Genomic DNA, 25,429 nt, shown 5'->3' on the forward strand with positions numbered 1-25,429 from the left:
CAGTGCTCAGGACTAACTCTGGGCTCTATACTCAGGGATCTCTCCTGGTTGGTTGGGAGACTAGACAGGGAGCCAGAGATCAAACCCGGATTGATATTGTGCAAGGCAAAGGCAAATGCACACCCCCACTGTGCTATTGAATTTTTTTTTTTGAGGGGGTAATACTCAGTGGTGCTCAGGGTTACTTCCTGGCTCTCTGCTTAGGAATTACTTCTGGTGGCCTCAAGGGACCATATGGGATGCCTTGGATCAAACTTGGGTCAGCCGCATGCGAGACAAACATTCTTCCCTCCCTCTGTGCTATGGCTGCTGCCCCTGGCCCCTTCTCTTTTTTTTACTTGGTCAGTAGCTAAAGGTTTGTACATGTATAAGATATGTAATACAGATATAACATTATTTACTTTGGGACCACATCCGGCTTGGAGGCTGCCCCTGCCCATATGTTGGGTGTGGCTCCTGGTGGTGCTCAGGGTACCATGCACTGCCTGGAGATAAACCTGGGTCCCTCTCCTGTTGAGACTCTTTCTGATAAAGGGCTGTCAATTATTGACGCATTCAAAGACACAACTTTGGGTTTTGTTTTCTCTGTTTTTCATCCTTTATTTCATTGATTTGTACTCTTCATTTCCTCTGAGTTTTTTTCTTGGCATGGGTGCCAGGGCCTGGAGAGATAGTAGATAGCAGGTAGGTCATTTGCCTTGCATGTGGGTGACCTGATTTCATTCCTCAGCATCCCATATACCTCCGTTCCCCGTCCCCCCCCTCCCCATGCACTGCCAGTGCCTGATTTCTGAGTGCAGATCCAGGTGTAATCTCTGAGCACCTTCAGGTGTGCCCCCCCCCAAAAAAAAAGAATTGGGTCAGAGTTATGTACAGCAGGTAAAGTGTTTGTCTTGCACAGGGCTCACCTAGTTTCAATCTGGCATCCTATAGGCTTCTCTGAGCACCACCAGGTATGATTCCTGAGTGCAGAGCCTGGAGCAACCCCTGAGTAGCGCACCAGCATTTATATTCGATGTCTTGACATGATGGCTGGTCTTTTGGGCTCTCTCTCAACTTTTTTTTTTTTTTGCTTTTTGGGCCACACCCAATAATGCTCAGGGCTATGCACTCAGAAATTGCTCCTGGTTTGGGGGACCATATGGGACGTTGGGGGAACGAACCGCAGTCCATCCTAGGTCAGCACATGCAAGGCAGACGCCCTGTTGCTTGTACCACTGCTCTGGCTCCTGAGCTTCCTTTTTTGACCACACTAGTAGAGACCTGGGACACACTTATTTCCACCATGATATGAGCTTCTCAGGGTGTGTCTGGACTAGTCACCATGGGAGTATGGCAGAGAGCTCTGAGAACAGGAATCAGTTTTTGTTCTTCAGTAGTCACAAGAATACAGCTCCTCCCTTCACGTATCCTTATCTTCCCAGGCATGTTGCCCTTCCCAAATAGCATACCTTTCTTCCTGTGGGTGAATGGACTTAATAGAAGGGCCCAGCCCAGCACATCCTCTATCCTGTCACCCTGTGAGGCACAGTTTGTTATAGTTTGCTTTCTCTTGGCGTTCTGCTCTATTTCTTCTTCCAGTGTAGTTCTTCGTGCAGGAAATATCTGTGGTGAGTTGCAAAGGAATTCTCACCTTCCATCTGAGCTTGCTGGCCATGTAGATTTTTCATGACATTTAATTAGTGTTTTGTGACTTCTCCCAAATTCAAAGTGATGCCTGCTGGTCCAGGTAGAGTGAAAGTCGCAGAGCTAGCATTACTGGGAAGCCTCGAGTTTGTTGTGACGTCTGGCAGTAGCCCTATTGGACAGGACTTCCTTCCATGTTCTCTTCTTTTATTTTTGTTTTTTGGCCATTCCCAGTGGTGGTCAGAGTCATTTCTGGCAGTGCTTGGGGACCATATCAGATGCCCAGGATCAAACCCGGGTCATCTGCATGCAAGCCCATCTCCCTTCTCCCTGTGCTATCACCTTGCCCTCATGTTCTCTTTTATGGACATTGTGTTCACCTGTAGATTCTTGCTGTACTTTTCTCTGGTCCTGACATCAAACGGGCTTGGAAGCTGGGGTGCCAGCCTTTTTCATAGCTGGTTCAGACCTCACCCCTGTGCAGGAACCAACTCTGCTGAGTCTGGCCACATGGGCCTGTAGTTGTCCCTATGCCCTCACTCACTCCCCAGCTAACCATCTATTTGATAGGACCCTGAGAGGTTTTGTTTGTGTTGGGGACGTGCGTGCCCAATGCTGCTCAAGGATCACTCCTGGCAGGGACCATGTGTGGTCAACTGCATACAAGAAAAATGTTTACTTTATCCCCAGCATAATTTCTCTACCTTATCCCTTTACTCTTCGGCTGTTAGAGAGACTTTTATTTGGGGCCGGAGACATAGCATGGAGGTAAGGCGTTTGCCTTTCACGCAGGAGGTCATTGGTTCGAATCCCGGCATCCCATATGGTCCCCATGCCTGCCAGGAGCGATTTCTGAGCCTGGAGTCAGGAATAACCCCTGAGCACTGCTGTGTGTGACCCAAAAACCACACACACACCAAAAAAAAAAAAACAAAAAAAAAAGAGAGAGAGACTTTTATTTATTTGCTTGTGTGTGTTTGCTTATTTTTGGGCCACATCCAGCAGCAGTCAGGGCTTATTCCTGGAGTCATTCCTGGAGATGATCAGGATATAGGATACTGAGGATCGAACCCGGGCTGTGCTCTGGACCTTGAGAGCCATTTCTGTTTGCTTGTTTTTGTTTTCTTTTGGGGGCACACCGAGCAATGCTCAGGGGTTACTCCTGGCTCTGTATTCAGGAATTACTCCTGGCAGGCTTGGGGGACCCTATGGAATGCCAGAGATCAAACCTGGGTTGGCCACGTGCAAGGCAAATACCCTCCCAGCTGTGCTACCACTAGGGCTCCAGGCAGAATCCTTTGACTGTACTAGGTTGGAACTGCTGCTGTGTCATCTGGGGACCAGTGCTTGGAACCCCAGGTCACCGTACATGAGAGCCCCAGGGAGCCCTTTACAGGGCTGCCAGGGACAGGTGGGCAGTGGCAGGGCTGAGCCACCAAAGCAGGGAGTAGCCACATTGTCCCCACCTCTCCCGCCCATGCCCTCATTTGAAAGATACCTGACAGATGCCAGCCACCCAGGGCCCTGTGACTGTGATACATCACAGCATCCATCCAGGATGGGACCTTCAACCCATGCTGCTGAGGGGTGTGAGGGCAGCCGGGCAGAAGGGAAGAGGCACAGAGGAGGCTCAGGGGCCTGGGGGCACACTAGAGGGGATAGGGGAGGCTTTCTCTGCTCCCAGAGTGAGAAGTGCTCAGAGGGAGCCCCCAAAGAGCCCCTTCCTGCCTCTGAATGCCTGACCTGGACTTCTGGCCCCTCACATTCCAGGAAAGAGTGCCTGGAGGGCAGGAAAGGGCTGCTGGGCACTGAGGTACGGACCAAGGTATGGTCAGCTCTCTAAGAAAATGGGTCTCGGCCGGAGAAATAGCATGGAGGTAAGGCGTTTGCCCTTCATGCAGGAGGTCATCGGTTCGAATCCCGGCACCCCATATGGTCCCCCGTGCCTGCCAGGAGCAATTTCTGAGCCTGGAGCCAGGAATAACCCCTGAGCACTGCCGGGTGTGACCCAAAAACCAAAAAAAAAAAAAAATGGGTCTCAAAGAGGAGGAGCAGAAGGCATTGAAGCAGAGGATGGGGCTGCCAGAGGGAATGTTGTGAGGTTGTGACCTGGGATGATGGCTCTGGACAAGCCTCAGGGTCCTCTGAGGGAAAGCTCTGCTGCATTAGGGCTGGGAACAGGCAGCCTGAGCACTGTCCTGAGTTGTCACCCCAGCCCCCAAACCGATGCTCTCTCATTACTTAGGTAGGTGGTGAGTCTTCCAGGACACTGCGAGGGTGACAGGATGACACGGTGGTCAGAAGCCCCCTGACTAAGCCCTCTACTAGCTCAGAACTACATTTCCCCACTGCCTTTTGCTAGGGGTGGTCATATGACCCAACTCCTGCCAAGGAAGTGTAAGCAGCGAAGTCAAGTTATTTTCTGGGGAAACTTCAAAGGGAAGGGAGGCAGTCTTTTTCCCTCCCGCCTATTTACTGCCAGAAAGAGGGGTATGATGGTTGAAGATGAGGGAACAATACAGGGGTGCCTCTCTGGAAGGCCTCTCTGGAGGCATCAGCTGCCCACAGTCATCCATGGCATGAACCCCTCAAACAAGAAACACAATCTTCAGCTTCCTCAGTGGGCTTTCTTGTATGTGCCCAGAGCCAGGCTCTGGCTGGGGCCCCATCACTGGAGAGGAAGGAGCTAGGGCTCTATCTTATGGGGCTCTATCTTGTGCGGAGAACCAGGGCCAGTACAGGGACTGCTGTGCTTGTGTTGGAGAGCAGGGCCAGTGCCTTGTCTCTTACCTGCCTCCTTCCTACTGGTGGTCCTTGCACAGAGCAGGTGGGGGCTGAGAAACATCTTCCTCAGTGCTCCTGAGCTGACCTCACCTACCAGTGTCCAGCTGCCCAGGGTAGAGTGGGGAACTCACATGTTACCTTCCCCCCAACTTCCTGCCTATCTCACCTGGAGAAGGAGACCCTCCCATAGCTGGGAGGGGTCTGTGGTTGGTTGTAATTTAAGGGGTTGCCTGAGGGGTAGGGTGAGACAAGACAGAGGCTCTTGGAGATGAGAGGCTCGGCAAGAAAAAGCAGCAGAGAAATGAGAGACAGCATGGCTAGAGAAGCTGTTTAGCTTAGAAGCCACACCTGACGGTTAGGGCCTAATAATAAAGCTTCGTGTCTCTTGAAATCTGACTGCTATGGATCATTTCTTTGCCATTATCCTGGCATTATCCTCAGACCCACTTGCCAAAGGAGCTGCAGGCACCATCCATCCATCCACTCCATGCACCCCAAGGACTCAGTAATTAATATTTAATACAACACCCGAGTAGCCCACAGGTGTAGAGGGAGGAGGGTGATGGGCCCATGAGTTCCCCAGGGCAGGCTGGGCTCTGGGTATTGGTGTGGGGGCTGAAGGAGGAAAACCTGTGGGGGAGGGCACCTCTGGGATCCCAGAACCCCTAGGCCTACCAGACAGCAAGATGTGACAGTGAGCACCACCATGGACTGGCCAGGAGCACGAAGGAGCCACAAGGAACAGGGGGACTGAGCTGTGCTAGGGTGTCACAATCCTCATTCTCTGAAGTGAGCGAGGAAGGACTCCCTCTGTGGTCCTGCCCCCCTGCTGGCCGGCCCCCCACTGGGCAAAGTTAGAAAATATTCAGGTTTCTGGAACTTCTGTCCAGAGCCCATGTACTCTCCAGCTGAGGGAGGAGATACCCTGGTGTACCATCCTGGGGGCCACAGGGTCCTGCCCACTCCCCACAGCTCCCAGAAGTGTCGTCAGTGACTCTCACTCTATCGTGCCCCAGCCCCTAACACAGTTATATGGTTAGTTCGTCTGAGTTGAAGCACGGGCTTCTGGAACCTTATGGAGCCTTCTGGGGCTCTGGGAACAGCTGTCTACATCTGGAAGGCCCAGGCCCCAGCTAGGAGGCTCAGAGTGTTCTCATACCCTCTTGCATCCATCACGTGGCTGGATTTAAGCCATCCAGAGCCATGTGGGTGGGGAGGGGTAAGGGGGAGTCCATGCTGACTTGGGCTCAGTTGGGAAGTTTCCGGCAGTATCCCTCTCAGGATGCTCAGGGGTTGGGCCTGCTAGCACCTGACCCAGCCTCTGTCCAAAGCAGATAGGGAGGGGAGTTCACCATGGAATTCACTGCTACCCAGGGGTGGGAGTGGGGGTCTCCACAGATGAGGGAGCTGCATGGGGCGCTAGGAAAACCTGTGTCCTCTACCCTCCACCCCCAGGAACCCTGTGATACCTTGCTTCCCTGAAGTCGGGTTAGGGGGTGGGAAGGTAACCAGGTTGGAGGCAAGGCGGCTGCGGAGTGTGCCTCTCCCAGTTTATGGCAAGTCCCGGTGCTTCCCGAGGCTCTCCCGCGGGAGATGAATGGACTGCAGAAAAAGAAACTTTCCTGGAGATGGAGGGGAGTGCAGAAGAACCAGAGCTCCTAGGGCTCTGACTCCCGAGTACGGTTTGGGCACTGCGGGGTTGGGGGGGAGTTCCGTCCCTAAGTGCCTCGTCCCCCTGCATCGGCCTCGACTGAGCTGAGATGGACGGAGCGGGACTGGCTGGGGCGTGTGCCCCGGGAGGCCCCAGCTCAGAGGAGGCAGGGCCCAGGCTGGGGCGAGTCCTGTGCCCCCCACAGAATCCGGATCCCACCCTCCACACGGGAGGGCCGCGCAGGGTCAGGGAGCGGGAGCAAGATGCGGGCGAGGCCTGCTGCGGTTTATTGATCGAGTCCAGTTCAGCAAAGTGTGTCCGAGCGTCCGAGCGCGCAGAGCCGGCGGGCGGGCGGCCGGCCCTCGGCACAGGCCGGCCAGTCGCGCGCGGGGCTCAGAGATGCGGCGCGTAGAAGGCGGGCGCGCCGTAGGTCTGCGAGCCCAGCACGAAGGGGGACAGCACGGCGGGGCTGGACAGGAAAGGCAGCTGCGCGGCGCACACCAGGCCGCCAGGGCCGTGCGCGGGGTAGCCCGCCGGGCCGTGCATGGCGAGGGGCGCGCCCATGGGCGGCGACGGGCTGAGCGGGCTGAGGCCCCCCGGCAGCCCCGCGCCGGGCCCCGCGCCGGGCCCCGCGCCGCCCCCGCTGCCCGTGGGCGCGCTGGTGTCGGCGCCCGGGTTCTGCTTCTTCCACTTGGTGCGGCGGTTCTGGAACCAGATCTTGACCTGCGTCTCGGTGAGGCTGAGCGACAGCGCCAGGTTGAGGCGCTCGCACACCGACAGGTAGCGCGTCGCCTTGAACTTGTTCTCCAGCGCCACGAGCTGCTCGTAGGTGAAGGCGGTGCGCGCCCGCCGCGGCTTGCCGGACTTGGAGTCGGAGCCGGTGCGTTTGCGCTTGGGCTTGGCTGCGCTCTGCGGGGCGGCCCCCGCGCCCCCCGCCGCCGAGGGGCCCGGCGAGTTCCCTCGGGGGCCCGGGATCTCAGAGTCGTCCGCGACGCCCGGGATCGCCTCGGCCTCGGCAGCGCCCGGACAGCCCGGCCCGCGGGCCCTGCCGCCGCCGCCGCCGCCTCCGCCACCGCCACCACCGCGAGCCTCCTCCGGCCCGCGCGCCGTCTTCGTGTCCTCCTCGTCCGGCGCCTCGTGCCCGCTGTCTGCGCCGGGGCTGCGGCCGCCGCCGCCGTACCCGTTGGCATCGGCATCGTCCACCATGTACGGGTCTCCGGAGCCTGCGGGAGGGCCGGGAGGACAGGGTGGTGAGGCCAGGCGCAGCAGGCCCGAACCCTGGTGGCCTCCCTAGCGTCCCGCGTCCCGGTACCCAACCTTGGCCCCGCATTCGTTCCTTTCCTTCTTTCTCTCCTGGGCGCGAGCCTCCGGTGCCCGCTCCATCCCCATTCCCGACCCTGCTCTGCCCTGCAGACGCCCCCTCCGCACGGAAAACCCTTTGCTGGAGCTGGCCGGGCCCTGACTGACTGGCTCACAGCGGAAGCTCCTTATTGATTTGGGGGCAGACACGAACTTAATTAAACTCGCTTTTGTTTAAAGTACAAACTAGTTAACAGGCGTTTAATTTCTTGCGTTGAAGAGTCCCCCGTTGCAGTGGCGCTGGGTCAGCCCACCGCCTGGTATTTCAGAGCCTGCCCAGGCTCGAGTGCTAGGGTAGGACGGGGAGGGGGCAGATTCCTGGGAGCCTCTGGGGACCAAATCCATAGTGACCAGGCTCCAGCCCAGCACCAGAGCTAGGTAGCTGCTCACTAGGCCCTCGCTAGGCCCCTGGGAGGGAGTTGGTGAAGAGAAGCACTGTGGGTGGGCAGCACTGTGGGTAGCCCTACTGACAACGTCTGGCCCAGAGCACCAGGCGCAGCTGGGCAGAGGCCGCCTAGGTCGCTGCATTTTGAATTTCAGCAAACGTCGAAGCGGGTCAGAACCACTGGCCAGCGGAGAGGGTTTTGGAAGACTGACCTGTCGCCTAGCTTGGAATGATGTCCAAGCACAGGGCCAGGAGTAAGCTCGGTGCATCATCGGGTGTGCCCCCCCCAAAAAAAAAGTGGAGGAAAGTGTCAACAAGTCAGTGCCCTCCGGTAGACCCCACAGGTGTCCCGATAACCCAGAGGGTCGGGATTAAAGCTTGGCGGGCTGAGAAAGTTAGAACTCAGAGTAAACGAAACCAGAAACAAACCAGCGTGGCTCCGTTCCTGGTTTCACGCATCAGGGCCGGCTGCAGGAGCCACAGGATCACTCTGGACATTCAGGCTCCTTTCCCTGTCCAGGGGCAGTGGGGAAGGGACCCAGACACACCCGGAGGGTTCTAGAGCTGCTTCCAGAGCCGCCCAGCCCTACCCTGTCCTGGACCGCACCTAAGTGCGGAGCAGAGCCCACCGTGGGCCGTCCCTGCAGCACCCGGCTGGGAAGTTGGAGGGAGGAAGGCGAGGTGGAACTCCAAAAGCAATCAGGAGCCGGTCGAATGCAATTCTCGATCAATGGCGACCCTTAATAAGTGTAATAGGTTTTAATCGAGTAATTATCCGAATTTTGACCCTATAATTTAGATGTTGGGGGGGCCTTGCAAGGTGCTTGAAAGAGATATGTATGCCGCCGTAATGGGATATCGACCCGCGGGGGCTAGGGCCGCCCCATTACCGGCCGCTCTCGCCGCTAAGCACATTTCCCCTTAACTGTAATCGAAGGGATTTAATTGTTTTTCCAGAGATAACCAGCGCTTTGTCACAATTAGTCTGATTTGTCCAAAAGGAAAAAAAAAAAAAAAAAGGAAAGAAAGAAAGAAAGAAAGAAAAGAAAAAAAAAGGTGTTTGGGGAGGAAGGCAGGCCTGACGGGCGGCCTCCCGGGGGTGGAGTGGTCAGCGTGCAGCTGACTCACGTTCCCGAGTCCCTGGCACCCACCGCCCCATCCCGACTCTCCTGCGAGCCTGGGGGTCCCTCGGTGGAGACGTTTTCGCGGGCGAGGCGCGGGCCAGGCGGCCCCGCTGCCCCGTTGGGACAGAGGCTGCGGGCGCCCTGCGCGCTTCGAACTTCGAACCGAGCCTTCGTGCCCGGCGCCCAGGCTCGCGCGCGGCCTGCCAGGCTCCCCGCGCCCCCAAGCACAGTTCCAGCACACCCGCCCCCCATCGCCGGGCCGGCGCCGGCCTTGTCCTTCTCACCGGGAGGCTCCGCTCCTGCTCCGGCTCCGGCTGCGGCTCCGGGCGCACGGCGCTCCAGCTCCTCCGAGCGCGGCGGGCGTCCCGGGACGGCGGGCGCCGGTGCGCACGGGCCCGGGGCGCACGGGGCGCACGCGGCGGGCGGCACGGGGCCCAGCAGCACGCAGCGGCGCCTCCGGCTGTTGAACTTGTTGGGGTCCAGGATGTCCAGCACCGAGAAGGACGTGGGGCGCGGCGGCGGGCCGGGCCGGGCCGCGCCGGGCCCCTCGGGCGCCGCGGGCACCGTGTCGCTGGCTGCGGGCGGCGGGGCTCCAGCCCGGGGGAAGGCGGCGGGCGGCTCGGCGCGCCCGTCCATGGCGTCCCGGGCGGCGGGTGCGGGCGCTGCGGATCCCGGCCCGGGTCCGGGCAACGGCGGCGGCGGCGGCAGCTTGGGGCCGTCCGCGGGAGCCGCCAAGCCGCTGCTGGAGCTCATGCCGGCCTCCCGCCGCTCCGGCCGCGCGGGCCCCGGAGGCTACTGCGCGGCCATCCCCGGCCCCGCGGCTGCCGCTCAGGCGCCCGACGCGCCCGGCCCGCTCATTTATGTCCGCCCCGCGCGGCGCCCACGCGCCCACCCGCCGCTCCCACGTGCCCCGCAGTCGGCCGCGGGCCCCGCTCTCTCGTTAGCGCGCGCGCCTAAGTGGCGGCGAAGGGCCCCGGGCGCGCGAGGCGGAGGCCCGCGCCCAGCGAGCCCCGCGGGCGTCCGTGCGGCCCGGCCCGGCCCGGGCTTCAAATCACCGCGAGGCCGCGAGGTCCAGGGCGCGCGGGCGACGGCTGCGTGCGGCCCTGGGCATCCCCACGGCTTCCCGCGGGCTCCGCGCGCGCTCCGACCCCTGCCCGCGAGGGGTCTGCTCCGGCGTCCCGCGCCCGCCTCTGCGCCGCGTCAAATTAGGGCCCGGGGGGACCCTCGGGGCGGGGCGGCCCGCGCGGGGAGGAGGGGCAGCGAGAGCCGCGCGTCGCCCGCCCCGCAGCCCCGCACGGCCCCTCCCCGCCGCCCTGGACCGGGCACCCAAGGCCCCGTCTGCCTGGGATGTCCTCTCTTTCTTGCTCAATGTTCCCTGCACGTTTTTCCGGGCCCCGGCTACTCCTTCCCCTTCCCCGGTGCTCTCGGGGAGAGGACCAGCCAGGGGGACCCAGGTGGAGGCCGCAGCGGGCTCGCGCGCGCGCGTCCACGGGTGGGCGCGCGCGCCGCCTCACACACACTGCGGTCCCCGGAGCCCGCTCGCGCACAAGGACGGGTCCTTGGCAATTACCGCGGGCAATGATCCTTTGGAAGCAGAAATTAAAAGTTGGGAGGAATAATGGGGGCCCCGATCGGCTGTGATCTGGACACGCCGAACCTCGGGAAGGCAGGGTCTGGGCTAGACGCAGGCCGCCCCTCCCCCAGGCCGCCCCTTCCCCGCGAGCTGGACCGTCCAGATTTCAATCAGTCCCACAACACTGTGTCCTTCCTCGCCCCGGACTTGATTATTCTTTATCTTTAAATTATAAATCACTTCTGGGGAAAGGAGGGTGGATAATCTCTCATCACTGGGAGGTAATTACCTCCTTGCCGCCGCCCCCACCTTTCTGAGGAAACGGGGCGCGGGGCCCCCCTCCTCCCCACCAAGTTGGCATATAGATGCGCACACTCATTCACACGCGCGCGCGCACACACCCATTCAGCGGCATCACACGGGGTCACTCATCCATTCATGCGCACCCGCTCACCCGCTGGGCTCTCCCGCTCGCTCGCCGGCGGACACACGCGGCCAGTGAGCCTTCTGGGCGCTTTCCTGGTGGTGAGGGGCACAGGATACAGCTACTGGGCACAGAGGCGGCCGGGTGAGCCTGGGGTAGACAGGGTGATACTGAACATCAGGGCCCTGTCCGCACAGAGTGCAGATACTGGGTGCACAGCTGCCCCGCGGTGGTGGGAAGGCTTTGCCCCCCTCCCCACAACAGCTGGAGGTGAGGAAAACGATTCAATTCTTCTCAACTTGTAATTTAGCACGAATGCAAACATGTCCACCGACACTTTGTAAAGTATAGATGTAGTCTAATGCGTGATGATTATCGCTAAAACATGGTAAATAGAATATAGTGTATTAAATACAGCGTGAAGTAACATAATGAAATAATGCATCAAAATATGCAACGGCATGGTGTCTTCCCCAGCACACAGCACGCGCACTCACACAGCACGGCGCATGCTCTTGCAACTGGGCTGGAGGCTTGCTCCAGGCCAAGTGCCACTCAGATAGGCACAGTGACTGCCCTGGAGCTGGAGATGCGCAGCCACGTTCTCCACTCCCTCCCTTCAGCTTCCTTCCACTGTGAGCCACAGCTGGGCACAGCTGTAGGCAGCTTGGGGAGCAGCAGTAGGCAGTGGGCAGAAGGCCCCACCCAAGACCCCTGCCCAAGGGAGGTGAGTGCAGGGAGCGAGTCACCCACCTTCCCCTATGCCTCCCCTCTAGGAAGGAGGAACCCAGGGTGTGGTGTGGCTCAGCTTCACCCAACCAATGCCTGAGACAGCCCTTCCATCCAGCCTATAAAGACATTCTTGCACTCTAATCAAAATTGATTGGCAATTAGACCTTCATTTGTGCAATCTTTGCCCATCTGCCATATGAGGTTATCTCCCAAGCTGCCAACCTCACCTGCTGGACCCCAGGTGGGCACTGACAGGTGAAGTCAGCCTGGAACGGGGTGCTCTACCCCTTCTATGGGCTCATCACATTCAAGCACATCAACACAGTCCAGAGGGGCTCCGTGGGGGGGGGCACTCCAGGCAGGGAGTGACCAACCGGAGATGAGGGGAGGGTTGATAGGGATGGGTAATGGCTGAGATTGGGGAGAGCACCTCCCTATCCAGATCTTTCAAGCCAGGACCAACACCTGCTCTACAGCGTCATAGTCTGAGGCATTTGTTTGGGGGTACTAAAGCAGAGAATCATCCTAGTGCCTCAGATACAAGTCTTTGAACTTGGCAGTATTCCTCCCACTAATTCCAAGTGTCAAGTGTGTCAAATGGGTTTGGATGAGATCCTGTGTCCCTCGTGGCTGGACCACATGCTTCTCTGTATAGAACCTGGGTGGGTTTGACTGATCCTGCAACTGAGAGCTGTGGTCCTGCAGCCTGGTCAACCGTGTTCTGAGGACTCGGTGCCTGGGTCCACAGGCAAATAATCTCCACTTCCTTTGCTTGAATCCAAGAGGTCCTCCTGCACCATCTGACGCCAACTGGGGCAGGCGTGCCTCCCAGCTCTGAGCCAAACCCCGAGTCTCTAGCTGACGCGGTATCTCTGTCTCCCTTTTATGTGTCTCTGTGTCACTGTGGGTAGAAGCTAGGGCTGGAGGCAGAGAAGGTGCGAGGCAGAACTGGGGGAATCGGTTCCAGTTCAGCGCAGTGTGGCCCAGAACCGCACTGCCAGGACCACGGACAGCGCCGCTCTGGTTGGCTCCCGGAAACACCACCAGCCTTGCCTCCTCCGGACCATGCTTCGTTAGCGACTAGGGTTAGCGACTCCCCAGAACCCTCAGGAACACACAAGCCTGCTAAGCACGGTGGAGACATTAGCCAACAGCACCAGCAACACCCCCCCCATATCTTAGTCCTGTGTGGCCAGGATAGACCTGCACACACCCTCCTCTCAGCTCCACCGCTTGCCTGCTCACAGCTCACAGAACTTACTTCTTGACTGAGGGCAGGGATCGCGCCTGGTGGGGCTGGGGATGGAGCTGGGGTAAGCAGGTGTCCTGCCCCTTCAGCCCTCTTAAACTTCTCATATAGTGCTACACAGTCATGTTTCCTCACACCCACCCCAGACCACCATAGCCTCATGTCTCTGCTCTCCCCCTCTCCCACCTCCTCCATCTTTATCACTGCTCCTCTCCCTCCCAGCACCTTTGCTGTCCTCAGCAACCAACAAAGTGGGGCTAACAGGCTGTGTGGGGGGTAGGGTCCTGGCAGACTGCAAATGGCTGAAGACCAGAAGTGAATCCCCAAAGCCGAGCCAGCCCCTTATCCCAGGATGTGATTTGTCTTTGGTTTTCTGGCTGCCAGAGGTTGACTTCTAATTGCTGACTCAGTTGCCTGGGTTTGCTATGAAAGGCACATAGCAAGGAGTGGCCTAGGAATGGGGCATGAGGGTTATTTTATTTATTCATTTATTTTGGTTTTTGGGTCACACCCAGCTTTGCTCAGGGGTTCCTCCTGGTTCTACGCTCAGAAATCGCTCCTGGCAGGCTCGGGGGACCATATGGGATGCCAGGATTCGAACCACCATCCCACATGCAAGGCAAACGCCCTACCACCATGCTATCTCTCTAGCCTTTTCAATGTGGTGGTAACAGTGAAAGTCCAACCAATGGCACCATGCCATACAGTCAGGCTGCTGATTCCAAGGGTTTTGTGGTCCAGGGCAGAGCAGGTGGGTGCTGAGGGAAAGCTCCCCTTGTTGCTCCATCCTGTTCAGCGGAGGTGTGGTGGAGTGGACGCCCTGCGTGCCCAGGTACAGAGTGAGAAGCAGATTCCAAGCTGCCTGCTGTTCCTCTGTCTCTCCCGCCTCTTTGCTGGCCTGGGGGTGGATGTCCTTGCGATCCCTATTGGAGGGACACAGCTGATCCGGGCCAGGTTGGTTCCCTCTATACCCTGCCCCCAGTTCAGCACGCAGAGTTCTGTGTACCGAGCCACCTGGATCGGGAGTTACCTAGGACTGTTTGCTCAGGGTGCGGCCAGCGACCCCTCTGTTGAGAGATGTCAACAGCACCCCTGGTGCTGCCTGTAGGGGTCCTAAAGAGTCCCTTTTGCCCCTGTTCCTGTCTGGATCCCTCCCTCATGATGCTTCTGCATTAGTCACAGAAGTCCTCTTTCAGACGTGACGCTAGACTGCGCTGGTCTAGGTTTGGGCTCCGCAGCCCAGAAGGAGCTGTAGCCCCTTCATAAGATGGAGCAGTACCAAACCTGCCCAGAGGAGCCCACTTGGTTGGTGAGGTGTTGGGTCTGACTGCCAGGATTCTGTTCTCCTACAGTGCCTTCCAGCGTCTTGGCCCCACCCACGGACATCCATCCTGCTCCTGCCCCCCACCAGTGTCCCTTCAACGCCTGAAACCTACCCACAGGTGTCCTTACTGATCCCAGGGCCCCGCCCACGCCTGGCCTTCTCTATTCCAGGCCCCGCCCAGGTGTGTCCTTCCTGTCCCTCCTTCACCCACCCCACTCCAGGCCCTGCCCACACCGGCTTTCCTACTCCGGGAGGTCCATGTGTATCCTCCCCTCTCCTCTGGCAGCACTGCAGAAAGCCCCTGGTTCCTCCTGGACGCATGGAAAGGAGCCTTTAGCCTCCTAGTCGCAGCATTTCTGCTCCTAACCTCCAACCCAGAACCCCGACTTGAGCCAGTAATTGGCTCCGGTGCCTGGCCTGTGACTGGGGCAGGAAAATGTTCACAAGGAGGCACCTTTCTGGACCCCTGGGAACCTAGGGATGACCCTCCTCACAGCCCCATTGTCTTGGCTTGGGCTGCCCCAGAAGCAGCTTCTTTCTGCTCTAGCCTGCTGGTTTCCTGTGCTTCCTCCACACACCTTGGGCTTCGGAAAGAGGCCTCCCCTCCCACCCCTGGGGGGCGGGGGTGGGGCAGAGACCCCTCCTACACCACAGAGACAGGGCCTGAAGGAGAGAGGAGGAAGTGGGCAGGAGAGAGGAGGGGAGTGAGGGAGGAGAAGAGAGAAGAGGGGAAGTGAGGGAGAGAAGGGGGTGGACAGAGGAAGGAGAGTGGGAAATGGGCGAGACGCTGGAAGAGGCTGACTCAGTGTTGGGTATTGGGGGATGAGGAGTGTACTGTACACTGTGGGCACAGTGGAAGGGCACAGGGGTGCAGGTGGGAGTTTGAGCCTTACTTGGACCAGAGGTCCAACTGTTCTCGGGTCTAAGGGAGGCTCCTGATGGCCACACAGGGGTTAGATGAAACTATTGGCCTCAGTAGTGGTGGGGGAGCCTGCGGGAGGGTGTGTGGGCTGTCTGGAGGGTGTGTCAGGTCTCTTCATGGGGGGAAAAGACAGGAGTGAAACATGGGAGGGAGTGCTATGTCCCTTCACACATGTGGCTCTCTGCTCACTGCCATCTAAGCCAGAACGCTGACCTCCTAGTATCTGTGTGTGTGTCTGAGTGTTTGGGTGGGAGTGACTGTGTGTATCTGAAGTCCATGTGGAAGTGTCTGTATGTGTGTATGTTGGGGTGTCTGTGTGGGAGTCTCCATGTGTGTGCATGTCTGTGTTCATGTAGGAGTGTCCTACATGAGTGTGTGTGTTTGTGAGAATGTCTGTATCTTGTGTGTGCATGGTCTGGCCTATCCAGGGAGTATGTCTATCTGTGTGTCTAATATCTGTGTTTCTTGTATCCATGTATGAGTGTATTTGGGTGTTCATGTATGAACGTCTATGTGTCTCTGAGTACCCAGTGGGTGTGAGTATCTGTGTGTGTGAGAGTCTAGATGTGAGTATTTGGGTTGTCCATCTGTATCTAGGGGTGTGGGTACCCATTTATGAGTATGAACATCTGTGAGTGTTCAAGTATCTGTGAAAATTGTTCCCATGTGTCTATGTGTGAGTGTAAATGTGTACATATGGGCCCGGAGGAGATAGCATAGCGGCGTTTGCCTTGCAAGCAGCCGATCCAGCACCAAAGGTGGTTGGTTCGAATCCTGGTGTCCCATAGGGTCCCCCGTGCCTGCCAGGAGCTATTTCTGAGCAGACAGCCAGGAGTAACCCCTGAGTACCGCCAGGGCCCAAAAACAAAACAAAAAAAAATGTGTGTACTTATATGTGTGAGTATTCATGAATATGTGTTTCATGTGTGGAGTGTCGTGTGTCTGTGTGTATTGCTGTTCATAATGTGTCCATAGCATGTGGCTGTGAGGAGATACCGTATGTCAGAAACCGAGGCGCCTGTCCCACACCTGCATTTCCTATGTGTGTAGCTGCAGGTGTGTGTGTGTGTGTGTGTGTGTGTGTGTGTGTGTGTGTGTGTGTACCCCTTGGGGGAATGGGGAAGGGGCACCCCCTTCCCTGACATTCCTTGTACTTCTCTATTTATTTCCCTCTCTGGCGGCTTGAAACATATTGAAAGGGGAGAAAAGCGGACATGAAGAGCCACTGTGAGAGCCGTGGCGGTTTAAACGATTTCAAATGAGCCCCGGCTGGGCGCGGAGCTGACAAGCCAGCATCAGGGTGGCAGATGACGGCTAAAATGACCCGGAATCAATATTCTCACCGGGTGTCCCAGCCTGATAAGCGCCTCCAAGACAATGTTGACTATTAAAGTCGACAGCTTGAGATATTACACTATTAGTTATGCTATTTTTAATAATCTATAATATTTGGGCTATAATTAATTAATTATACGGGTCAGATAATATCTAGGCTGGAATGAGGTCTGAAGGACCTATTACGGTGGTAATGAGAAAAGGAGAAAATCTAATCTGGGGGCAGGTGCTGGAGGCCCGCATGGCCCAGCACCACTGGGGGCTGCAGAGGGGGCTCCATCACCTGCCCCTAGCCCCTTGCACAGTGCCCCCCACCAACTGATACGGAGGCCCAGCTCTCACCCCTGCACCCTCCATCCTCAGACAAAGCTACAGCCACAGGAGAATCACCCCTTACTTCCCCTGCCCCACTCCCACCCACCTTCCCTCCAGGACTGGCCCCCCTGCCCTGTGTACCACCTCACCAATTTCCCCCAGGATCTGGGTTAAAGCTGTGCCATTCCAGGGCCTGGTCTGCAGAGCTTGAACCAAGTCCACTGAATGTGGGACTGGGAGGGTGCTTGCCTCCTCCTACAGGACTTTCCTAGGGGAGTTGTGGGGGTTCAGGGGTCTTGCTTGGGAGATAGGCACCGTGGCTGTGTGAGGAGGCGCATTTCTGTAACCTCTGGGTCCCTGCTAGACTAATACAGTCTATCAATCTTGATGCCTTTTGCATTGTTATGAGCACGGTGAGTGCCACCAAAGGCCTTTCTGTTGCCATTGGCTCCTGGTGGGGGCCACACTCAGGCCATACATTCCATGTACGTGCTCATAGCTGACCCTATGCCCCAGTGCTGCCACTCCCCTTTCTTGCCCAGTTTCCTGTCTTGCCCTTGGTCAGCTGGGCAGGTGCTGGGTGCTGATGGAGCAGAACGCAGCAGCCTTTCTTTATTTAATAAAGAACAGGTTGGAAAGGACCATTTAAAACTATTGCTAGGGACAGACCAGATCGTCTGCAAAGCAGACCCAAGTTAGGCAAAAGTTCCTAAGATGTCATTTTAAGATCAGAGGGCACATTAGGGAAATGGCCAAGTATTCTGTGAGGACCAACTGGAAGGTGAGACTCAAATCTGTACATTTGTGTGCTTTTGAGTGTTCTTGCTATTTGGGCAACTGTCTTTTTTTTTTTTTTAATATATATTCTGTACTTTCTCCTCTTTCCATGTATGTCATTTCTCCCAATGTGATTCCTTTTATTATGCAGCGATGCTTCCTCAGGGAATGGGTCTCAGCGATACTTCCAGTGATACCCTCTCGGGGATGAAGAGCACTAGCCATTTTATGTCGACGATCTGTTTTCTGTTTGAGGTGTTCCACCCTTTAGCTATATGAGGAACACAGTTAGAAACATTCATGTACTCATGAATGTCCTGTTATTGATTTTATTCCTGGCCAGTGAGAGTGCTCCTTTGGAGCAACTAATCACTTCATGGTGTCAAAAGCAGTCAATGAGAATAACTAGATGGCTTATCTCAGATGTTCACCGCAGGTGATTCTCTTCAATAAGAAGGCTCATTTCAGATACCTCACCTGAAAAGTTTACCTGAGAAGGATCACCTCAGACAGCTCACCTCAAATGGTTCATATCAGAGAAATCATCTCAGTTGACTACACTCAGGGGGCTCACGCTCAGAGGACTCACACTCAGCTGGTTTTCCCTCAGATGACTCACCTCAGACAGCTTACTGGAGAGTTCACTCCAGGTATTTCGCCTCAGAGAGTTCACGTCAAATGACTCCAGATATTTTTTGTTTTGTTTTGTTTTTGGGTCACCACCCGGCGTTGCTCAGAGGGTTACTCCTGGCTATCTGCTCAGAAATAGCTCCTAGCAGGCACGGTGGACCATATGGGACACCGGATTCGAACCCAACCACCTTTGGTCCTGGATCGGCCTGCTTTGCAAGGCAAACGCCGCTGTGCTATCACTCCGGGCCCTACCTCAGATATCTTGCCTGAAAAAGTACATTTCAGACAAGTTCACTTCATACAGATCACTTCATTTGACTCACTTTAGACTGAATCGCAAGTGACACAGCTTACCTCAGACAGTTCATCTCTGTCACCTCAGACAGATCACTTCAGACGGTTCACCTCAGACAGTTCACTTTGTTTTCTTTTATATAAATTATCTTTATTTAAACACCATGATTACAAATATAATTGTAGTTGTATGATTACAGATCATGTAAGAAAACACCCCACCCTTCACTAGTGCAGGATTCCCACCACCAATTTCCCAGATCTATCTAATCCCCACCCCACCCACACCTGTACTTGAAACAGGCTTTCTTTTCCCCTCATTCATTCACCATTGTTATGATAGTTTTCAGTGTAGTTATTTCTCTAACTGCACTCATCACTCTATGTGGTGAGCTTCATGTCATGAGCTGCACCTACTGAGAAGATAGGGGGAAATAAGGGTTGGACTGAGGCAGTAAAATATAGAAATGAGATTTGTAGGGCAGTATCAAGTCACAATACAAGATGAATGTTATGGATATATAAAATATATGCATACAATACTATCAATAGGAAAACAAGGAGAAAAAAATTCCAGTGACTGTCGCAACATAAACCGCAGTACTAAAAATGGCCTACCGTCCCTCCCAAAGTGCATTTCCATTAGTGTAGGGAGAGGTAGTGGGGAAGCCTGAGGACCACTAAGAGTCCACCTGAACCCACTTCTGGCCATCTGAGCTGGCACCCAGGGAAGGCCTGAGACAGTTCACTTTGGATGGAGACACACTCATATAGGATCATGTAGGCAGCTCATTTCAGACAGTTCACCAGAGCACTCACGCCAGATGTTTCATTTCGGATGGCTCACTTCACATCCACTCACTGTGAGGTAAGTAGAGGCCTTTGAAATAGTTCCCATTTGTGTGTGTTCTCACTGCGGCTTCCCCCGGGGGAGGGGGTTTTGTTCGGATCTCAATAAATGGCAGGCAGGAATGCTGAGGAGGAGAACTGTCATCTAGGCTTACTATCACCTTCATATCTAAATGGATAACTTATTGTGCAGAACTTCAAACTGGGCTGGCATAGGAGGATGGGATTCCCCTTTCCTCCGTGGAGTCTTGTGGAACAATCAAACCTGTGCCACTTCAACTGACCTCGGATGGCTCATCCCAGCAACTCACATCAGATGGCTCACACTCAGACAGCTCACCTCAGACAGTTTCTCTTGGATGCTTCACACTCAGTTGAGGTTGCCTTCAATGGCCCACCTCAGTTAGTTGACTTACACAGTATTATGTGCGGTGGTGGGGGGGTGTCCAGCTCTTTCTGCTCCATGATTTGTCAACTGAAACAGATGCCATATTGTTTGTGACCTGCAACACTACAGTGCATTCACTGTTGGGTAGAGCCTTTGGATTGGTCCTCATATTGCCTTCTTTTTTTTTTTTTTTTTTTGTGGTTTTTGGGTCACACCGGCAGTGCTCAGGGGTTTACTCCTGGCTCCATGCTCAGAAATTGCTCCTGGCAGGCACGGGGGACCGATATGGGACGCTGGGATTCGAACCGATGACCTCTTGCATGAAAGGCAAACGCCTTACCTCCCATGCTATCTCTCAGCCCCTCTCATATTGCCTTCTAGATGAGATGTCTCTCGATTGGTCCTTTGGCTTTCCTATTAAAAAGATGGTTCTCCTATACCTCCTCATCTGGCTTTTTTTTTTCCCCTCCCCTTGGGGGTGGGCTTTGTTTTTCCCACTAAAGGCTACTCAGGTGGCCTGGAGGGGGCGGACATCTTGGCTCGTGGTTCCACGTGGTGGAACAAGCGACTGGCTTGTGGGTGAACAGCTTGCAGCTAAGGTTAACAAGTTAACAGCTTGGCCTGCGAAACCTTCCCAACTGTGTGTGGATTATTTCTTGAGTCGGACTTGCTGCCGGACCTACATCATCTCTTGTCCTATCCAGATAGAGGGCATGGGAAGTCCACTTCCTCTCTGGGGATTGTGGAACGCAAAACCACAAAAATTCACGATCTGTGTGTGTTTAACAAATGCCGTAAAGTTCTGGGGTTCGAGTTTTGCAGCATAGCTTGCCATGGAGTCTGAGAAGCATCTGCTCTATCCTTTCTCAGGCTGCTGCAAACACTGCCAATAAGCACTGCTTTCTTCCACTTCTCAATCTCTTTCTTTTCTTTTTTTCTTCTTCACTTTATATCGACATTAGCTGGAATGAGTTCAGGCCTGAAGCTCTTGGGGTTGGTGGTCAGCACAGGCTGAGGGCAGACTCTGTCCACTGCAGGGCCTGGAGGACTTTCCTGTGTTGGACCACTGTGTGCACCAGGAGTGTGGGCATATGTGTGTTCCTGTGTGAGCACAAGTGTGAAAGTGTACAAGAACATGTGAGTGTATGAACACAGCATGAAAGTATAAGCATGCATTTGTGTGAACACATGTGCGAATAGTGTAGCATTTTTCAACCACTGTGCTATGGCACACTAGTGTGTAGTGTGCCATGGGAAAAATTCTAATTTCATGTGTAACATGTGACTTTGGCTCACAAATAGACCAATAGATTGCGAAGCCACATGTTACAGACTATAAATGGCTCCAGTGTCACTGTTACACTGACAGGAAGAGACATCTCAGTAGATCGCAGATGTCCAGAAGAGTGCCGATGGATCTGGAGGATTATTGTGGACACAGCACAGAAGAGCACTGAATTATGGATCTAGAGGAGACATGAGCAGAAGAGTGCTGACTGATGGATCTGGATAGAGACATGCGCAGAAGAGTGCTGAGTGTGATGGACAGTGGCTATCTGGAGGAGACAAGCACAGTAAGTACTGAGTGACAGTGAGACAGGAGCAGATATTGCAGTGCTGAACAAGTTTTTGAAAAGGAAAGACCTGGACTCTGAACAAAATTCGAGCCAGACGAGCCCAAGTATGAGTGGGGATCAAAGGAAAGCAAAGATGGTTAGCTCAAGCAAATTCTCTGGCGCAATATAGGTAATATAGCAAAAGCTCTATTTCATTTGAATTTACTCTCACTGAAGATGCAAAGAAACCAACTCCACTGTGTGTGGTGTGTGGTGAAAAGCTATTTTTGCTATGGTCCCAAGCAAATTTAAACGCCATCTCCAAATGAAACACCCTTCTCTTCAAAACAAGAATGTGGACTTTTTTGTTCACCTGTGTGAAAATACGGAGAAAACAGGCAACTTTCATGAGAAAAAGCACAAAGGTAAATGAAAGAGCTCTTAAAGCTAGCTATCAAGTTGCTGAACTTATAGCCAAGTCAAAAAAAGTCGCACACTGTGGCAGAGACATTACTACTTCCTGCCTGCAAAGCTATAGTAGAGGAGAAGCTCAGATCTAAGGAAACAGCCAAAGTCCCTCTCTCATACAACACAATTTCCAGATGTATTAATGACATGTCTGCAGACATCAAAAGTGTGGTTTTAGAAAAGATCCACATCAGTGAGAAATTTGCATCACAACTTGACGAGTCTACTGATATCAGTGGACATGCTCAACTCTTGGCCAATGCATGTTTTGTGGATGGTGATGCAATTAGAGAAAACTTATTTTTTTTTGCAAGGCATTGCCAGAAAAAACAACAGGAGAAGAAATTTTTCAGGTCACATCAGAATACCTTGAACAAGGAGGATTTAATTGGGAAAACAGCACAAGTGTCTGAACTGAGGGAGCTGCAGCACGATCAGGCGCACCAAAGGCTTTATAAGCAGAGTGAAGGAAAGAAATCCAGATACGATTGTTGTGCATTGTTTTTTACACCACGAGGCCCTCATAGCCAAGACTTTTCCTGTGTTGGATGATGTTGTGCGCATGGTAAACTTTGTAAAGTCACGATCCATGAAAAGTTGCATGTTTGCAGCTTTGTATGAGGAGATAGGAATGAAGCATAAAACTTTGCTATTTCATACAGAGGTCCCGTGGTTGTTGCGTGGCAAGGTCTTGGTGTGTATGAGCTGCGGGAGGAAGTTAAAGTGTTTCTGACAAATGAGAGGTCAGATTACGCAAAGCTGCTTGCAAGTGATGAGTGGTGTGCAAGGCTGGCATACCTGGCAGATTGTTTTTTTTTTTTATCATCTGAATGAACTGAACACAGGAATGCAAGGCAGAAATGAAAACCTGCTTACGGGGCTAGAGAGATAGCATAGAGGTAAGGCGTTTGCCTTTCATGCAGAAGATTGGTGGTTCGAATCCCGGCACCCCATATGGTCCCCCGTGCCTGCCAGAAATGATTTCTGAGCATAGAGCCAGGAGTAACCCCTGAGCACTGCCGGATGTGACCCAAAAACCAAAAAAAAAAAAAAAGAAAAGAAAGAAAGAAAGAAAGAAAGAAAGAAAGAAAGAAAGAAAGAAAGAAAGAAAGAAAGAAGGAAGGAAGGAAGGAAGGAAGGAAGGAAGAAAGGAAGGAAGGAAGGAAAGAAAGAAAGAAAGAAAGAAAGAAAGAAAGAAAGAAAGAAAGAAAGAAAGAAAGAAAGAAAGAAAGAAAGAAAGAAAACCTGCTTACAAGTACAGATAAAATAGGGGCTGTAGAGATAGCGTGGAGGTAAGGCATTTGCTTTGCATGCAGAAGAATGGTGGTTCAAATCCTGGCATCCCATATAGTCCCCCGAGCTTGCCAAGAGCGATTTCTAAGCCTACGTAGAGCCAGGAGTAACCCCTGAGCACTGCCGGGTGTGACCCAAAAACAAACAAACAAAAAGACAAAAACAAAACAAAACAAGTACAGATAAAATAAATAGATTCCGTTCAAAGGTGCAACTCTGGCATCAACACGTGGAAAGTGGCAGTCTTGAAATGTTCACTCTCACCAAGCAATGGCAAGGTGTTCACACTGCTGCACTGTGTGAGGTAATAGTTGAACACTTAAAAACTCTCGAGAAGTTGTCCTTTTATTTCTCTCCAGTCTCCTCTGAATGCCGTGACTGGGTTAGGGGCCCTGATAGCTCAGCATCAGTTGGTGGAAAGGACATGACTTTACAGGAGCAGGAGGAACTAATTGAACTGAGACAACTGGTTTCAAGCTAAGATCTGGTGATCCACCTTTGGACAGTTTTTGGTTGGGAGTTTCCGTTCTGGCAAACAAAGCCATTTTGACATTGCTCCCATTTTCCACTACATATCTGTGTGGGATGAGCTTTTCGAGCCTGATTGCTATAAAAACTAAAGGCAGAGACTGAGAGCTGTTGACGAAGAGCTACGTTTGTGTGTCTTTCTTCGATTCCTGCCAGAATATCAGCTTTGTGTCCAGCCAAACAGGCCCAGGTTTTGCACGAAGTAATTTCTTTGTGTTTATTTGATTCCTATTCAAGAGAATTACTTTATATATAGTCAGTAGACACAGGTTAAATTTTTTTTTAATTTTTTTAATTTTTTTGTTTGTTTGTTTTTTGGGCCACACCCGGCTGTGCTCAGGGGTCACTCCTGGCTATCTGCTCAGAAATAGCTCTTGGCAGGCACGGGGGACCATATGGGACACCGGGATTTGAACCAGCCACCTTAGGTCCTGCACTGGCTGCTTGCAAGGCAAACACCGCTATGCTATCTCTCCGGCCCCCTTAACATTTTCTAATGGTGGTCGCCTCATGATTTTTTTTTTTCATGAAAAAAGTGTGCCTTTGCACAAAAAATGTTGAAAAACACTGGAATAGTGTATCTACTTGTAAACACATGGATGAGCATATGTCTGTGCAGAGTGTATGGACTGGGGGCACTGCTCCTGAGCTCTGCAAGCAGTGACCTGCTGCCTTGCCACCACTTATCACAGGGAGACCCTCTGCCCTCAGACCTCACTGAAAAGACAGTCTGGCTGCTTTGGATTGGGGTCCTGACCAGGTGTTTGGGAAGAGTGTCCTGTGAACCCTGCAGTGGGAAGAAGGCCTGGGGCACAGAGGTAGGGGTGTCTATGGGAGGGGATGGATGGATTGGATATCCCAGTGATGCCAGGCAGGACAGTGGACAGAGGCACAGACAGGCCATCAGGAGGACCTGATCTCTTGTACCTCCAACCTCTAACCTCCAGGAGGTAGCTTTGGGCGGCTGGGTTTGGTGCAGTGGTCAGCACCACTGCAGGACAGACACAATGACCCTATGTGGGATGCAGCCCTTCTGGTTTCAGCTACCCCTGGTCACCAGAGTGAAGGGCGAGATCCTAAGGGGCGCTGAGGAAGGGAGCCCTGCCCACCCTCCTCACCATTGTTAATTAAGATGGTCTCCAATGAGGGCTAATTAACAATTAGCATAAACATAATTAGCCAGCACTGACATTTAACTCGTTACATTGTTTAAATAATATTCGGAAATTGCCAGGAGCAGCATTCTGTCAGCTTGCAATAATGGTGCCACTTTGTCATGTAAATTAAATGACATTTGTGCAGCTTCCGTCAGGGCTCAGTGGGAGATCTCCTGGCCCACTTGGCAGCACCTCCTGGTCTTCTTGTCTGGCAGCAGGAGGGTCCCCTGAATGGGCTCTGTGGCCTGATAGGGTCTCACAGACCCACTGCAGGGCTCCCTGTGGGACATTCCATTGGGTCCTGGAAGGTTGTGGGGGACACCCTGGTCTAGCCACAGTCTCCAGCAAGTTTAGGATCAGCAGAGTGGGGGGAAGTGAGTGCTGTTCTGCCCCCCCAAACTGAGTTACTGCTCTAGAGGTGAAGGAAGGCACTGATCTTCTGTGCTTCCCCTTCTATGAAGGAATACCTGGGGAATTCCTCCTGCTCCTGGGGTAGGGGGTGGAGGGCTTCCATTGGGTAAGGTCAGAGCCTCCTTGCTAGGCTCCCTGCTCGCACCCAGCCCTGATCTGCATCAAGCTAAGGGCCCCCAAGTGAATTGGGACTCTCCCGCAGCCGCCCCATCCTCTGTGGAGCCAGTGGCACCCCTCAGCCCCTGTCCTGATCACCAGCCCAGGCTCTTATC

General features: G+C 54.1%; 1 protein-coding gene across 1 annotated transcript; it reads right to left on the reverse strand.

Annotated features, from left to right (window-relative positions):
• Positions 1–6,454: 6,454 nt before the first annotated feature.
• Positions 6,455–9,670, reverse strand: NKX1-1 (NK1 homeobox 1). The gene is made up of 2 exons (XM_049789744.1): positions 9,214–9,670; positions 6,455–7,284 (listed from the first exon to the last, which is right to left on the reverse strand). The coding sequence occupies exons 1-2, from the start codon at positions 9,563–9,565 to the stop codon at positions 6,455–6,457; spliced, it is 1,182 nt and encodes a 393-aa protein (XP_049645701.1). The 5' UTR covers positions 9,566–9,670.
• Positions 9,671–25,429: the final 15,759 nt, after the last annotated feature.

The sequence above is a fragment of the Suncus etruscus genome, chromosome 16, assembly GCF_024139225.1.
Source record: "Suncus etruscus isolate mSunEtr1 chromosome 16, mSunEtr1.pri.cur, whole genome shotgun sequence".
NCBI lineage: Eukaryota > Metazoa > Chordata > Mammalia > Eulipotyphla > Soricidae > Suncus > Suncus etruscus.